This window comes from Cydia fagiglandana, chromosome 17, assembly GCF_963556715.1.
Source record: "Cydia fagiglandana chromosome 17, ilCydFagi1.1, whole genome shotgun sequence".
NCBI lineage: Eukaryota > Metazoa > Arthropoda > Insecta > Lepidoptera > Tortricidae > Cydia > Cydia fagiglandana.
Window position 1 is genome coordinate 17817809 of NC_085948.1, and position 16997 is coordinate 17834805.

Here is a 16997-nt window from a genome sequence, read left to right on the forward strand (position 1 = left end):
AATGTACAAATGGTTCTGAGTAAAATGAGCCCAAGAAGTCAATATTATAAGGCGGGTTATTTGTTTTCAGTGTGACCTATTCAAGCTCCCCCCCATCTCCGTGGTCCCCTGCCAAACGCCGAGCTGCCCTTGCCCGTTGAAGAATTAAATAAAACAAACATATACAAAATATTAATTTATTATAGTGTTGTCACGTCTAGAGAGCTATGGCACCGTGGCTGTGACTAGACACGTGGTGGTCCTGTTACTATTACATTAGTAGGGTTGTTCGGTATTCCATTCGGTAAGTGCTTACTATAAACCTTATTACAATGCATTAAGGCCCATAGTTGGACAATTAGACACTTTTATAAGTTACAAAGACGTATTAGACTCTTAAAATCACAGATACTGAAAAAAGAGATGTTGCTTACAGGCCGCGTTATAATGTCTGCACTATAATTTCGAAATCATGATACCAAATTATAAACATGAAAATAGGTCGTTATTTTTTTTGCTTTGTGGTACAGTTTTGTATACGATTACGTAAACTAATTTTTATATTTCGAAATAACTTTTATTGTTAAGTTAGTAAAAGTTGTCGATGTAGCTTATACCAGTGACCGTGCTACCGAAGTACACCAACTGTAATTGTTCGTTGCGTCCATACAAGACTAAATTAAACTAGCTTACTAAAATAAATCTTTGGTCATATTGAGTGTAGTTTCTTTACGCTGCGTCTAATATCGAGGGACTTCGAGTTCGCATTGGGATTTGAACTTTATCAGGTTTAGAATAAGGTTGTTATTTAACAATCCATTTGAATCAATTGTTGATATTAACTTGACCGATGTTAAATACTTTTGCCATTGCAAAATAGACATTATCTCTTTATGATAAGGTCGTTTTCTTTAATGTGAATTCTTGCTCCCTCAAATACGCCAATACTGTAACAGGTTTGTGCCATTGAAAAGCTTAAGGCAAATGCACATTAGCAGTTGAACATATCTTGTACAGTCAACAGCAGAAGTACACTTTCGAGAACATTTCATTCGCAAATGCGGTACTATCAATCATGAACTTGTAAACCTATTTTGTTCAAGACACGTGGTAACTTCCGTTCCTGACTGTACAAACAAACAGTAAACATTCTCTAGAAAGTCTGGTGGCTTGTGAGCAAAATTTGAATGTTTAAACATGAATTTAAACTGATGAGTATTCATTAGATTTTCGAGTGAGGTTTTACAAATGCAGTATATGTGCAATTTGCCTTATGTGAAATTTCTAGGTACACAGCTTTCGTAATACTTTCGTTGGCTTTGGCTTACAAAATATTGTCTATAGTTAGAAAAAATAAATTATTATTAGCGAACAACTAATTATATCTAGATCATAGTTCATTTCAAATAGACCTGCACAAAAGGTCATTGACACCAATTCAAAATACATTAATAAAAACATTATTGTTTTACAGATCATAAGGGACGTACAGTCAATAGAAATAAATTGCTTTTTGTTTCTTTAACTACATATTTCTGATGTTGACTGTACCTATCCATAAACTAATAAAATCTAAAGTCAATTATCGTTCATGCAAATCTGTTTAAATCTATACATACAGGCCAATTCGAACGTGCACTGACATCGAACCGATATTATAGCCAGACCGTAAAGTCTGCAGCGATTTTGATAGCCCACGCAGTGCAAGAGTCATTTTAAACGTCAAACTTCTATGGAATTATGACGTATACATAACACTTACACTGCGTGGGCTATCAAATCCGCTGCAGACTTTTATTGGTGCGTGCATAGAATGATATTACAATCATATCTGTAAGCTGTCATGTCCGTGGGCGTCTCGCTCGCACTTATCCTTGTGCGGACAAGTGTGAGCGAAATAATTACAAATTTTATAATTTCAATATCATTCTAATATCGGTTCGATGTCAGTACACGTTCGAATTGGCCTTAGCTTTTAACTCGTTCCATCGACGACGATTATCTAACCAAAACTAAACCTTATTCACTTGAGTTAAGGACTTCTATCAATCAGTTAAATGTGTCATATTATTATGTTCGTTAATAACAATTCACTCCGACATGCAAATAACGCCACTATGTCGTTCGTGATAAAGCTCTAGATCGTTCGGTCGAGTCAGTCGCTAACTTAACTAACTTATCCTAACTTGTACTTTCGTGCGTCCGAAACCTAATACGGATATGGCGAGTGCTATTTTTATTCATACAGGAAGAAATTTGGTCATTGACAACTGATTTTACTTTTAATTATTTACGTACTAAAATAATAGACATTTAATTTTAAACTAAATTTGGTAAATGATCGGTACGACGCCCCCATGTGTTAGAGAGAGACAAGTATATTTATGAGGACAGAGAGATACAAGAGGTCAATGACCAAATGTATTCCTGTAAAATGGACTTTTAGACTGGTATGTCAGTAAATATGAACTTTAAGTGCATCGAGCAAGGCTGCTTTTGCAACAACGTGCAATGCAATACCAGTCTATATTGTGTTGTAATAATCTTAGCACATTAAATTTTGTAAGAAATGTCATTACATAATAAAATATTATGTCAACTATAAGTGTTTAAAATTTGAATCAAAAATAGTGTTTGTAAAGAATTGTTCTAAAATCTATAGTCATAGACATAAAATATCATAGCGAAAGTTAAAATGACATTATTTCATCGTCATTCTTGAACGCTTTGATAATTTCGAAACTAACTGTACTAAGGCAAGGTAGGACGACAAGGTTTCCGATACTAAATATTACATACAACCCACTCTCATACATACATACAAAAAAAAACAAATAGGCGGAGAGGCAACAACCGAAACATGGAACGATCTCCAAACGCTTATCTAATTTTAAACATAAATTAAGTAACACAAATACAACTAATTAAATTTGGCACTATTCTAATACTTACGTCTATTTCTGGCCAATCATATGGAAATGCATTGGGATTAATTTTATAAATAAAATGCAATATTGGAACCTTGAAATGCTGACATACCATCGTCGACAATGTTACACGTCAGTTCGTTAACCTTATTGTAAAGATTCCGACACCGCATGATCCTGTTGAAGCACCTCGTTATGGAGCGAAACATGTTGAATAATCTTTGACTTAAAGACCCTCCCCTCCCCCCCAATAATTATGAGTGATAAACAATTGAGTCGTCTCTTTCATTCCTGGGAAACTAAAGCAGGACAAGTACAGGTGACTTTTGTATCGTTAGACAACATAATAAACAGTAAATTCGTGATAAGTACAATATGTCAGCATATAAGATTCCGCACCAGTCATACATCATAAAATATCAAAATAAATTATTTCTACCATTCATGAAATCATCTAAAACGGTAGCCAGCCTACAAAACATAAACCAACGTATTTGGTTAACCAAGTGAAACCTTCAAAAGATTTTTGATAACTGGCGACCGGTTTAGATAATCTCATGATGCGAACGAACCACCTGTCCTGACACAACTGGTCACGCGACTCATCTTTTTTATAAATAGTCGCGACCAATTGTGCTAGATTTCATTTAAGCTAAGTCTGCCTGCGACGTGCTACGCCAAGTATGGCGCTGCCAGACATTGTCACAGCTAAGTCGGTACAGACTTAGAGTAAACTCCAGACCAGAACGTTCGCTGGAACCGTGTCATGTCACGCTCGTGTGACGCTGGGTGTTGTGACGTCACGTGTGTGTGACGTGGACGTGACGTCATCAGGGCACGTCCCGTGAGGCGTCCATGGCGTGGTTGAGGCAGCGGCTCACGAGGCCCAGCTTGTCCAGGTAGGCCGAGGCGCCGCCGCGGGGAGTACTATCATATAAACAAATAAATAGTGTCAGACCAAGAATAGTCTGCAGCGGATTTGATAGCCCACGCAGTGAAAGATTTATGACGTATAAATGACACTTGCACTGCGTGGGCTATCAAATCCGCTGCAGACTTTTTTTGGTCCGACTCTATTACAAGAAAAAATATACCGGCCCAGTGCGAGTCGGACTCGCGCACGAAGAGTTCCGTAACAATACGCAAAAACTGCAAAAAAATCACGTTTGTTGTATGGGAGCCCCACTTAAATATATATTACATTCTGTTTTTAGTATTTGTTGTTATAGCGGCAGCAAAAATAGATCATCTGTGAAAATTTCAACTGTCTAGCTATCACGGTTCATGAGATACATTCTGGTGACAGACAGACGGACGGAAGACGGACAGTGGAGTCTTAGTAATAGAGTCCCGTTTTTACCCCTTGGGTACGGAACCCTAAAAATCGACCTTGTCGCACCTAGACATTAAAATTATTTAACTGAGAGACACACATAAGAGGAATAATTTTGTACATTTTGTGCATTTGGGGTAGTTGCACAAGTTTACCTACCTTAGTCCGAAGGAGTCATCATGCTGGGAGTTTGAACTGTAGGACCGGCGGATGAGGTCCCCCACTGGAAAATACGAAATGATAAGCACATCCTCATGCCTGTTTTTGAAAGGTATAATCACAATTTTGCACCTAACAGACTTCGACTTGGTTTAGGCCAAGACAAAATATGTTATAGATATGCATGTTAATATTGTTCAAAATCTTAGAGCATTTAATAACTGGATTCGCTTATAAGAGCTTACCCCTCTGCCGAATAACTTGCACTTTTGTATGGACTGACAGCTATTTCTACGTTACGTTACGTTACAAATCATATAGAAATAGCAATACATTTGACGTCCCCTCCCCCGCAAACATTCGGCAGACTGTTTCGCATAGAAAATGACAGCCATGACGTCTCCAGTTACTAAATGCTCTAAGTTAAAAATTGAAATTTCGGTCTCTGCTCGACGCTACATTATTTCAGGAAACGGCAACATTTCTACGAGCCGCTGCATGCCAAGAATTAATAAAAATCTGCATGCAGTGTACGGCGTCAACCGGACTAGAGAGCTATGTTAGGCTGGGTCTACACTACGCACTCTACGCTAGACGAGCGGAGCACCTAGGGTAGACCCGGCCTCATACCGGCTAAGTTATAAGGGTGTTTAACTTACGCTGTGGTGTAGCGGGGGAGTGCAGCGTCCGGTCGTGGTCGAGCACGCGCCGCGCCAGCGTGTCGCGGGCCCGAGTGCGAGGCCGAGAGGCCGGCGTGCCGTCCGTGGGCTTCGGAGACGACCTATACATAACATAAATGTGTTCAGACTGAGGCCTACAATTAGAGACTAACAAATCACAACGGTGCTTTTAAAATTGTCTGTAACGTCAATGTGGCTAATTCCGTCATAGGGACTATTCCGTCCACGAGCGCAGCGTTTCCGCACCGTAGGAAAAAAAAGAACCATTTGCTTTTTATTGCTGAAACTAAAAGCGATCGCTGCTTTGTGGACGAAATTATCAATGTTGTTCGAGAAAAATGCTAATGGACGAAATAGGCCCTATGACGCAATTAGCCGCATTGACCTTATACATATTAAAAGTGTCGATGTGATTTGAGGTTTTAAATTTTGTGACATGCAAAAAAAAGTTGTCATGCGTTGACCGTTTATACAGGTATATATCACGCTGGCGCTGTATACGAACTCCTTATCTTTGATAATCCTAAGGCGTGCGGTTTCATAATGTGCGTTCGAAAACCGCTCAGTATCCCCCTTTGGGGGATGGCAGCAATGGTAGACTCACGGGGTGTTGTCGGTGCGCGGGCGCAGGATGGCGGTGGCGGACAGCGCGCGGAGCTGCGCGCGCCGCCGCACCAGGAAGCCCATGCGCAGCACCACGATCACGCACGTAGCCACGCATCTGAAAATACATAATAAATTGGGAAGTTCGTAAGTGTCTGAGTACTTGAATTTTTTAACCCAACAACACATTTTTCCTCTCCATCACACTCCTAATAAAGCGGTTAAGGACTTACTCGTATCATATGGTGAATTGAGGAAAAGTAGCGACCAAAGGTAGTACTGTTTGTAATTTGTTAGCCTACAGGAGTGTCCCACTGCTGGGCAAAGGCCTCCCCTCTTTCCCGCCATTTGGTTCTATCCGATGCACACTCTCGCCACTTTTTACTCTTTATGGATCTCCGGGCAGAAGAAGACCACAACGGAGATGGCAGGCAAAACGACTTTGTCACATTTTGTGAAGGTAGTACTAAAATAATAAATATGATATCATTTTCTTTCTGATTGAGAATTCAAATTCCAACTAAAGTTAGATCAAGAAAAGTCTGCTGCGTTTTTGAGAGCCCACGCAGTCATGTTTCATAGAAGTTTGACGTTTAAAATAAGACTTGCACTGCGTGGGCTATCAAAATCGCTGCAGACTTTTCTTGGTCTCTCTAACAAACCAACTGTAGGCGCCACTTACTTGAATCTCTTCTTGCCAGTGCTCTGTTCAGGTGCGCGCGTCAACCGTAGGCTACGTTCCAGCTCGTTGTACCCGGCCACCACCCGCTGCAGGTACCGCTTCTGCCACACGAGGGCCTTGCGGCAGCTCTCCAGCTTCAGGCAGCGGTTGTGGAGGTAGCGGATCTGGTGGCAAGCAGATTGGTTATGTTAAGAACCAAGCACATTAAAAAGAACTGTCTAAGCTAACTCTGCACCAACCTAGACGGGCTTGACGTAGCAAAGTGTGGAGGTGCAACTAAATGTTCACAGGAAATTGACGTTTATGGTAACGCTTCCATACACTTTGTCACTGCCAAATCTGTGCAGAGTTATCTTGGTCCGACTCTAATGAACATTGCGTTTTCTCCTTTTTAAGTATGTGTTACGATATAGAGGCGGTTTATTTAAGGTTCTCAAGAAGAACAAAAGGCACATGGTATGTGGTAAGAAATTAGACTAGAAAATTAGGAACAATTAAAACTTATGTATATTATAGGCTTTTGACGATTCAAAACTACAGATTTATCCTAGTTTTTGAGTTTATCGCTAGATCAACCTTTTTGCAAGACCGTCTGTAATTTAAATTTTCGTTTGAAAAATTAAAAATAGAATGACGTTTTGACAAACGTTTATTTATATGTCACGGTCACCGGTGTGACTGTTTTTATACGTTTTTATTTATTTATATTTACGTTTTATTAGAAAAAGTGCATAAAACTGTAAAGATGAACGAATAGCAGGAATGGCGATGGATCCTATCGCTGTAACCGAGGCGCCCAAGCTCCCCACTATGGTGTAAGTATCACACAAACATTAACACAGAATGTCTCGCGGAAAAATCTTTCGATGGTGGTAATATTTAATACGCCTTCGAAGTATATAAAATGGTCATAAAGATATTGACAGAAACACACTGCCTAGAGCCTACTATTGAAGGCAGGACCTTCAAATTTGAAAGAAATGTTGTGGTAGTCCAATAAGAAACATTTTTAGAAATTAAATTCCTCAGCGCACTTCTACGCAGGCGACGGGCAGATTTATACACGTGCCATGAAATCCGCGGAGAAACAATATTTATTATAGCTTTTGGATCGGCAAAAAATATTGGTTTTTAAAGTCAAAGGCACCTAACACACGCTATTAATTTTCAAAATGATAAAGATTGGAAACATATATTGTATAGGTATTTGTTTCCATCAGCGCGAAACGGCTAAAAAGATTTCAATCGTTTTGGCACAATGGTAGCTGGGACTCGGTGAAATACGTTCTTCGCCTTCGGCTGAAGTTAAGCAAAAAAGGCCGTTACGAATTAATAGCTCCAAGATGGAACCGCGGGTACTTCTATGTTTTATCCCCAATTACCTTAAACGCAGCTCACGTTAGGCCTGAACACACAAGCTAGTTTGAGTCTCACATTTTGCTTTTGGAGCATTCCACGGGCTGTCCCGTACAAACGCATTTTATTTCCTGTGTTGCGACTTTTCTCTCGGCATTTAAAGCAGGCGATTATTTTTCTGTGCATATTTTTGACCATTTGTAATAGAAAAGGAAACTCTTATACCTTTAAATCTTCGGAAACTTCGCGTTTGTACGGGACAACGGTAGACAATTTCATGGAATGCTCCTTTTGTGAGACGCAATGACACTGGACAAATAAATTGGATAGGTGGAATACCACGCTTATTTGCGGCTGTGGGTTTATCGTCTCAAATATGAATCAAATTAGAAAAACCGGCAGTTTTGTCGTCTTATTCGGGATTTTCACTTGAGAAACTCTGACAATAACTGGATTTTAGAACATAGAACTGTCTGCCAGTGGCGTAGCTAGAGGATATGGCGCCCGGAGCAGGCACCAGGTGATGTGACTGACAAAAGTTTTCCTGCTGTGCCTTTGGCAAGGCGGAGAGGTAGTCTTTTGCCCATTTTGGCGCCCCCCTTGGACGGCGCCAGGGGCACGTGCCCCTCCAACCCCTCCCTAGTTACGCCACTGCTGTCTGCCGAGGCACGTCTACACCGGCCGTTTGTGCGAGGAAATTGCGCTCTGTGTGGACCCGGCCAATGGATTGTTGATAATGTTTGTGTTCCGCAGTATGTGCGGCGACCACCCCTCGTTCACCAAGAACGAGCTGAACGCCAAAGAGCCGGCTGATGAGAAGGAGCAACCCATCAAGCTCTCGTTCGCCAAGCTTTCTTCTACGGTAACCCGTTTCCTGTTCTACTTTGTACGTAAATCTATCTCGAGTCAGATGGTCTTTTTACGTCATGATATTTACATAAAGACGGTATCGTCTTGGATCGTCCCATTCGTTTTTCGTCAAGTTCTTAAATTAGTCCTATTTTGCTTTCGTCACTCATTCTACATTCGTCACAATCGTTGGTGGCTTTCAATGTAGAATGAGTGGCGAAAGCAGAATAGGACTAATTTAAGAACTTGACGAAAAACGAATGGGACGACCCAAAACGATACCATAAAGACTTTGACAGTGATAAAATATTAGCGTCTCTATTAGTTGCAAATGTATACTAGTAAACGTAAAAAGATGCTGGACTGATGGACTCTAACCTGAGGGCGATGGAGCGCCCGCTCCGCCGACCGCTATACATTTTGTTCTGACCAATGTATGGGGGCCGGCGTCAGCGTCGAGCTTATAGTTCGTAGCTTTGTAATAGACCCGGCGGCTAATCCTATTGTCTATTGTTAAGTAAAACCGCACGTGCTACTTACCTGCAAGAAAGGGTCATAATTATTCTATTTGGCACCTGAGCGCGGGCTAGTCCAACGCTCAAAAAACCAGTGTAGGGCGTTCCGGGACCTCGGGTAAGCCTTTTCCTTGTCGAGCAAATTTGCTGGACTTCACATCCAGGTAAAGCATAGGTATATTTTTCGCTCTGTGAAATATTTTACTTCTCTTTTAAATCAGGCAGTTCACGGCTTAATAACAATAATAACACTTATGTTTGTATGTGCAGTCCGCTCGCTCCCTGCGAACCCCGCCTCGCCACGCACGCAAGTCCGGACACGCGTTGGACGTAACGCGCCGCGCTTCTCGTGAGAGACTGATCGACCCCCAAGGCCACAGCGGCGCTCTCGTGACAGGTATACTATTTCAATAGTATTATATCTTCCTGATCTCATTTCAGTAGCTATCTGTCTTGCTGAGTGTTAGGAGAGTTTGGATGAGCTGTTCTTGAGTCATCTGAACTAGTCTCGCTTGATTCATTCTCTGTGGCTTTGCCGCAATGCTCAAAAAAGCTCCGGCCCCGACAAATAGGCACGTCCAGAGAAAAGGTGCAGTATTTCTTCTTTGCTCGCGTGTTAGAAGAAAGAGATTGTCACAGCTCGCTCAATTCGAACTTAATGTTACCTATGTACACGCCACGGACGACTACGAAATGTAGTCTAATCACATAAGCCCAAACGCCTGGACAAATTAACATCTTTCGTAGATATCTTGTTTCGTCTAACTCTAAGTAGTTTGGTTAGAAGTTGCATACGCAATAGTAAATAATGTTTATTTTGCAGCGGCGCTGGGCACCTTCCGCTGGCCACCGTACCTGCTGACGGTGTGGGTGGTAGTGCTGGTGCTGACGCACGCGCTGCATTGCCTCGTCAGCTGCCTCGAGCGCGTGCTGCCTCGCCTCCGGTATATTCATCACTTTACTAGAACACACACAGCTTCTATTAGGTTTGCAGCGGCGCTGGGCACCTTCCGCTGGCCACCGTACCTGCTGACGGTGTGGGTGGTAGTGCTGGTGCTGACGCACGCGCTGCATTGCCTCGTCAGCTGCCTCGAGCGCGTGCTGCCTCGCCTCCGGTATATTCATCACTTTACTAGAACACACACAGCTTCTATTAGGTTTGCAGCGGCCCTGGGCACCTTCCGCTGGCCACCGTACCTGCTGACGGTGTGGGTGGTAGTGCTGGTGCTGACGCACGCGCTGCATTGCCTCGTCAGCTGCCTCGAGCGCGTGTTGCCTCGCCTCCGGTATATTCATTACTTTACTAGCACACACACAGCTTCGATTAGGTGTGCAGCGGCCCTGGGCACCTTCCGCTGGCCACCGTACCTGCTGACGGTGTGGGTGGTAGTGCTGGTGCTGACGCACGCGCTGCATTGCCTCGTCAGCTGCCTCGAGCGCGTGTTGCCTCGCCTCCGGTATATTTATAACTTTACTAACGTAATCCTAGCTTTTGACTGCTGCCAGTTTATTTATTTGGTATCTCCAGCAATGTTTTGTGAATTGTCGTGTATCGACATGTTGTTCAGTGCTTTTTCGGGATAAGACCGCTGTTCTCTCCCTCTATGTTTACAGATGTAGTGCATATTGTCTAGCTTCGTATTTTCTCGAAAACGTTCGTATTTGTCACGGTCCTTCAGTAAATGTCCGTACCTTTTATTGCCTGAAATAGCAAGACACGTACGAACGTTTCCGTGGAATGAAAATACGAAGGAAAATAATTATGCACTACATCTGTATATTATTTATGTAGCTTTTTGTTGAGGTTGCATTACAGAGTACTCTATTTTAAAGTCATAATTCGTGCAACCATGTGCCTATTCTGCTTTTGCGTTATAAAAATGAACCATGGTGCAGATATAATAGTAACATAATCAGGACCGCAGCTCTCCGCTAGCAGATGCTTTACGACACACGTTTACGTCTTAATCTGATACCTTTAGACCAGAAAAGTTAACTTTTCATCATATTTCCAGAAACCTATGCGAGTACCTCCGCTCATGCACGGAGCACCAATGGCACTCAAACGTCACCAACCGGCTCTGCCCGGCCGCGCTCGCTGCGCTCACCGCAGCGCTCTACGCGCTCTACTGCATCCTCTACGTGTTGCACGCGGCCGCCCTGTGGTCCGTGGAGCCGCTGACGGACGAGAAGGACGGTTTGGCGGAGACCAAGGTCACGGATTACGATGAGAGCGATGTTTAGCTTGCTCTTATTGAGACGGAATAAAAGCTACAAAAGATTTCTATTGTTTCACTTAGAATTTGACCAACCAGGAATAGATTATTCCAAGATTAGGTTAGGTTTAACCTATTTCCCAGAGCGCCAGGTCCCTTCTCATTCCTCTTGATCTAATTGATCCGGGGGTAAGGGAAGGGTTCTTGGACGGTGCACCCCGGGGGCAACGGTAAATAATCTCTTGATTTTCAAGTGATTCCTTACCGGTGCTGCCAATGTCCTGTCGTGGGGGGGTTGAGGGGGTTCCGCACAGGGTGTCCTCTCAATTAGGGAGAGTTCACCCGAGTGTGTGCTGGAGGGGGCCTTCGGGCCGGGCGGCTACGGTCGCGGATGGGGCCTTCGGGCCGGGCGCCTTTGGGCGCGTGAGGGCACAGGAATGCCGCTGACCTGTATAAAACTGCGGTCCCCGTAACCGTCTAGGCAGAGGGCCTATGATGACGGCCGGGGGGGTTGCCACTGCTGGCCGGCGCCGGCATGGTGGCCACGAGGATGACCACCTCTATAAAAAATCGCTAAGACAACCTGAGGAGGTGGAACCCGGTGTTTTTCCATCTCCTCCCGGCGTGGAGGTTGTCATGAGGGATCAGTGTGTGGTGTCGCCCTGCATACTACCTTCGAGAGGGGGAGCTTCGGCTCCAGGGCCTTCGGGTCCAAGGAGGGGACAGCCTCGGCTGTCGGCAGCAGGCGGTGTTCGCGGTAGAATGCTCTGCGATTCCGTGTTCACCGTCACTATTGCTGCGAGACGGGCATACCGTGGAGGGTTTAGTCGGTATTTGGCCCCTTGGCCACGAGTCCGACATATCCGTCCTAGTTCCCCGGCTAGGCGAAATGCCTAAATGCATTAAAAAAAAAAAAAAAAAAAAAAAAAAAAAAAAAAAAAAAAAAAAAAAAAAAAAAAAAAAAAAAAAAAAAAAAAAAAAAAAAGTTTAACCTATTTGGACTGTTAGCTTACAATAAAAGAACAACAAGACGTGGGCGAAGGTAAACACGCCTTTCGATTCCCTTTTCGCATTAGCGTAATGCAAAGGAAAGATAATAAGATTAATAAGTAATTAATTATTATTAAAAAAATAGCCTATATACGTCCCACTGCACTGCACAGGCACAGGCCTGCTCTCAAGCAGGAGAGGGTTTGGGCTATAGTCTCCACGCTGGCCCAATGCGGGTTGGGGACTTCCATATGGGTTGCAAGTGCTTTGTCGGCTTTTATGATAGGAGTATGCTCTTCACCATAGATAAATTAACAAGAAAGAATTACATGTTGAAAGTGAACTTAATAATTTTCGTGACATAGTGTAAATTTACGCCTCTGACATAGGTATCGAGTTTCCTGCATAGTCTAATATTGTTGTATATTGTAACTATAACGTATTTAAAGCAAACAAAGGAAATTAAATAAAGAAAACATTTATTTTAACAATAAACAATAATAAAAGCAACAAGGAACCAACTTCGGCAGTCAATAAAGGTCACTCATTTTTGAAGAAAATCTAAGCATCCTTACTTTTCCGACGGATTTACGTACAATAACTACGTAAAATAATAAAATAACGTAACAATAAAAACAAACTAAATAATTAGGGCTTAGGGGGGACGAAAATCAGAAACAAACTTCTATTAACCCCTTAAGTCTACTGACTACTACTGACGCCATGTGGCTGCCCATATTTGAAATTACTAACAAAATTAAATATAACCATGCAATACGTGTTTTTAAATAATTTGTTTGTTTTTTTTATGTTTTAATTAGTAATTTTTTTGGATGAAAATTTTCGTAATTTGGGACACCGGGCTGGGAGTTCTAACAGACATTCTTAAAACGTAAAAAGTTAATAAGGTCATTTAGAACACCTCGCCCGCTTAGCAACTTCTGCTGCTGACTGTACCTACAGTTAGTTTTTTTTAGCATTAGAAATAAGGTAAACAATCTTGATGTGTCTTTTAATTGAAAACCACATTTTAAAAATAAGTTACGGCAAATATGTAACAATTATGAATCTAATACGATCATTTATATTCTTCTGCTTTCATAAGTAATAGTTTTTGATTTTTAAAAAGCGTTTTTCAATTAAAAGACCTGTCAAGATTGCTTACCTTCTTGCAAGTTCTTTCTAATGCTAAAAAAAAACGAACTATAAAAAGTATTCCTCGTCCTCTATGCTACTTGGCAAAACAGTTGTATTAATGTATAGTTATGTAATAATCTGGTGTAGACACCAGCACGCAACCCGTATCCCCAAGCGAACCATCCAACTCGCGGCTACGTCTTCAACTCTCTAGGAGAAAGAAATAGATTGTTCTGACTACTGGGTCAACGAACTTTTTCCTGTTACTCGTTGCCATGGTTACGTTACCTTCTCCTGGGTAACTCTTAAAATCCTGGTTTTAAAATCTCAAAACATGTTGGTTTTATGGTTTTCATAATGTGTTACCTATATACTAAGCATGTAAGTAGAACGTGTTGTAACATGTTTTCTGTGCTATTACTGCTGTATAAACTGTGCTATTATTATCCCCTGGCTAATGGGACAGAATAACTACAAGAAATAATCGAACCACCTGGGAACCATTCATTTATTACGTAAGACGATTTTTGCCAGTTTTGACCCCCTCCTACCCTTAAAAAGGGTCAGCATGATTCGTCCCTGAATCGCCGTCAAATCTTCGGTTTTGTAGGAACTGTCATTTCTGTACGGTAGTACTATTTATTCTGTGTCCCCAGGCACAACACTAGCACATGATTGGCGCGACAAGATCTCGCCGCGAGATAGACTACCCGTTTCTCTTTAATTAACACAGTTAGAAAAAGACGGGTAGTTTATCTCGCGGCGAGATACAGTCGCGCCAATCATGTGCTTGGCCTACTGGAGAGAGTACTCTCTATTATGCCTCTCTACGTTTCTACAGATTAGACATGCGCAAAATGTATCACTGAAAAGAAAAGATTGATATGCATCTTTCGTACGCTGTGAAGTACTTCACTCTTTTAGTTCACTAGTTCAGTTTAGTTCAGTAGCTCAACAGATCCATCTATATCAAAAGTAATTGTTTCATTTCTCTCATAAGCGGATATATTGAGTTGAATGAAGAATTTGATAGATAATTTCATTCAATATGATCACTCAAGTAAATTAATTTACGAATCGAAGGCTTAACATGGCATCCTTGTCACTCTTTAAGCGAAAGAGCAAGTAATGAACAGATTTTTAAACTGAACTGCTGAAGTAAAGAACTAAATGATTCCGCATTGAATTAGTGAATGATAGGAGTGACATCAACTGAAGTACTTCATTTGAATCTTTCATTCGCGAACTACTCATGTCTGCTACAGATGCAATGGAATAGTACTTACAGCTTGGTCCTTTTCCTCGGTGCCCTTGTTGGTGTTCCGCAGCTCGGCCTGCAGCGCGTCCACCCGCGACGCCAGCTCGTGCCGCGCGTCGCGCAGGGCGGACAGTTCCGGACTCGTCACTAGTACTCGGAGATTGGTTATTTCGCGCGCTAACTCCGTTTTGTGGGACTCGATCTCCGTCTGAAACGAGGTATTTATTTGCATGTCAAATATTAGCTCCAGAGTATTTTTCACACTGTTAACTGACATTTCGTAAAGCTTAGTGTTATTAGTTACTAGCTACTGCTCGCGACTTCGCCCGCCACCCGCGAATGATGATGATGATGAAGGATGATAAAAACTACCCTGTATCCTTTCTCGGGGCCCAGAGTATCTCCATACCAAATTTTGTCCAAATCGGTTCAGCGGTTTAAGAGATAAGAGGTAAGACAGACACACTTTCGCATTTATAATATTAATATCTGGGAGACCGAGCTTTGCTCGGAACACATATAAAAACTCAAAAATTCCTAGAGATAAGACCTATCTAGATCGATGTTTCGCTCCAGAAAACCCCCATATAGCAAATTTCATCGAAATCGCTCGAATCGAATATACAAGAATTGCTTCTTTAAAGGTATAAGATGTATAAATAGCAAAGTAAAGGAAATACTGCTTTACCAAAGCATCATTGAGAGGCCTCTGCTTCTGCGCTTGCGTCGCCAGTTTCTGTTCCAGCTCGGCGATGGCGCCGCTCTGGATGTTCAGCAGTTCCTTGGCTCGGAGTAATTCCACGCCAGCGTCATGTTTTAGCCTGTGGCAATTAATTAGACATATAAAAATCTGTTTAATATCAACAAACTTCGAATAACTCAACACCCAGTAAAATTCAACGATTGAACATGATTTGATCATATACATGATTTGAAGATAATATCATGATATGAATTGAGCCATGGGCAGGCGTGGCTCAGCTAGCAACAGGTAGCTACAAGTACATCCTTTCCACACCAATTTTGGTGGCTAGCCATAAGCCGCGCGTGGCGCTGTCGCCACCTAGCGGCCATATCTGTTCTGATCGTAACAGACGCGTTTTGTGAGAGAGCGAGTCTTCTGTCTATTGTTTAACCTGTGCCATGGCTCACGCCAGTGAAAAAAGTTGTTTCTTTAATCGTCTCAAGCGTATTAGCAGAATTAAGTCCAACCTCACTTTTGATAGGGTTAGAGATTAAATTGGGACTAAAATCTTGGTCTATGGTTGACGCCGTACGCTATGGGAAGAGACGTCTTTAAAGCATCGGCGTCTAGTGAGCGCTATGGAAAATGGCGTCGCTGCGCAGTAGCGTCGCTTAGAGTTGACTAGACGCCGACGCTCGGGAGACGCTAATGTGAGGTGGCCCTAAGTCTATAGAACATTGCGCTACGGCATCGTGTCAATCGGTGTCGTAGCTTTAATATAGTAAAGTTACCTTCTGAGCTCCGCCAGTTCAGTCCTCAGCGCGTGGCACTGTTCTGTCTTGGCATCCAGCTCCTTCTGGAAGTGCGCCTTGCTGTGGTCGAGCCGCGCCTGCGCGTCGCCGGCACGAGTGCGCTCCACTTCTAACTTGGACTTAAGGAGGGAGATCTCGCCGCGGAGCCGTTCTGAATTCTCTTGCTGCAAAAAAAATACTTAAATAAAAACAAACGAAATACAAAACCGCCTGGATCTGTCACTGAACGACCTGACTTTAACCTACATTATTTGATCATGTAATGTTTCCATCTACCTTCAACTGGCTTAAGAAGCCATTTGAGGGTAGATTTTGTTTACTCTTTTTTAAATACCTAGAGATACAGACTATAGATTTGGTAATTCAGGGGTCGTACAAAAAGTGCGGATGACGTCAAACCACTTATAGGATGATTCCAAATAGTATTTTTGATTTTCATAAACAATTATCACTTATCATTTATCAACCTCTTTATTAAACGATATCGCCACTTGAAATGAGTAAGTACGTTTTTGACTGACACATTGTCAATCAGATGAACAATAAATTGACTTCGTTATTGTTATAGCTATTGTATCTTCACGATTATATTTAGCTAAAATTTATATTTACTAATGTATAAGAAAACGCTCTAAATGTCATCTTTACTCGAATATTGTGGCAATTTTCCATTTTTGGAGGTACGTGACACGGAAGTTTAAATACAAACACAAACATCATCCTGTGTGCAAGATTACGTCATTTTTACGTCATCCGCACTTTTTGTCCGACCCCTGGGTATGATATACAGGTACGCACTGCTAAGCTTTTCTGACT

General features: G+C 42.2%; 2 protein-coding genes across 2 annotated transcripts in view; one reads left to right on the forward strand and one right to left on the reverse strand.

Moving 5' to 3' along the window:
• Window positions 1-695, forward strand: part of LOC134672658 (uncharacterized) — a 41900-nt gene extending 41205 nt beyond the window's left edge. The window contains exon 5 of the mRNA XM_063530616.1: window positions 71-695. Within this exon, the coding sequence (XP_063386686.1) occupies window positions 71-148 (78 nt within the window). The 3' untranslated portion in view covers window positions 149-695. The remainder of the gene's footprint in view (window positions 1-70) is intronic.
• LOC134672659 (ciliary rootlet coiled-coil protein 2-like) overlaps window positions 163-16997 on the reverse strand; it is a 108323-nt gene continuing 91488 nt past the window's right edge. Inside the window, exons 31-38 of the mRNA XM_063530617.1 lie at window positions 16161-16345; window positions 15373-15505; window positions 14713-14892; window positions 6364-6527; window positions 5683-5799; window positions 5058-5179; window positions 4399-4462; window positions 163-3833 (exon numbers count right to left, since the gene is read on the reverse strand). Of these exons, the coding sequence (XP_063386687.1) occupies window positions 3737-3833; window positions 4399-4462; window positions 5058-5179; window positions 5683-5799; window positions 6364-6527; window positions 14713-14892; window positions 15373-15505; window positions 16161-16345 (1062 nt within the window). The 3' untranslated portion in view covers window positions 163-3736. The remainder of the gene's footprint in view (window positions 3834-4398; window positions 4463-5057; window positions 5180-5682; window positions 5800-6363; window positions 6528-14712; window positions 14893-15372; window positions 15506-16160; window positions 16346-16997) is intronic.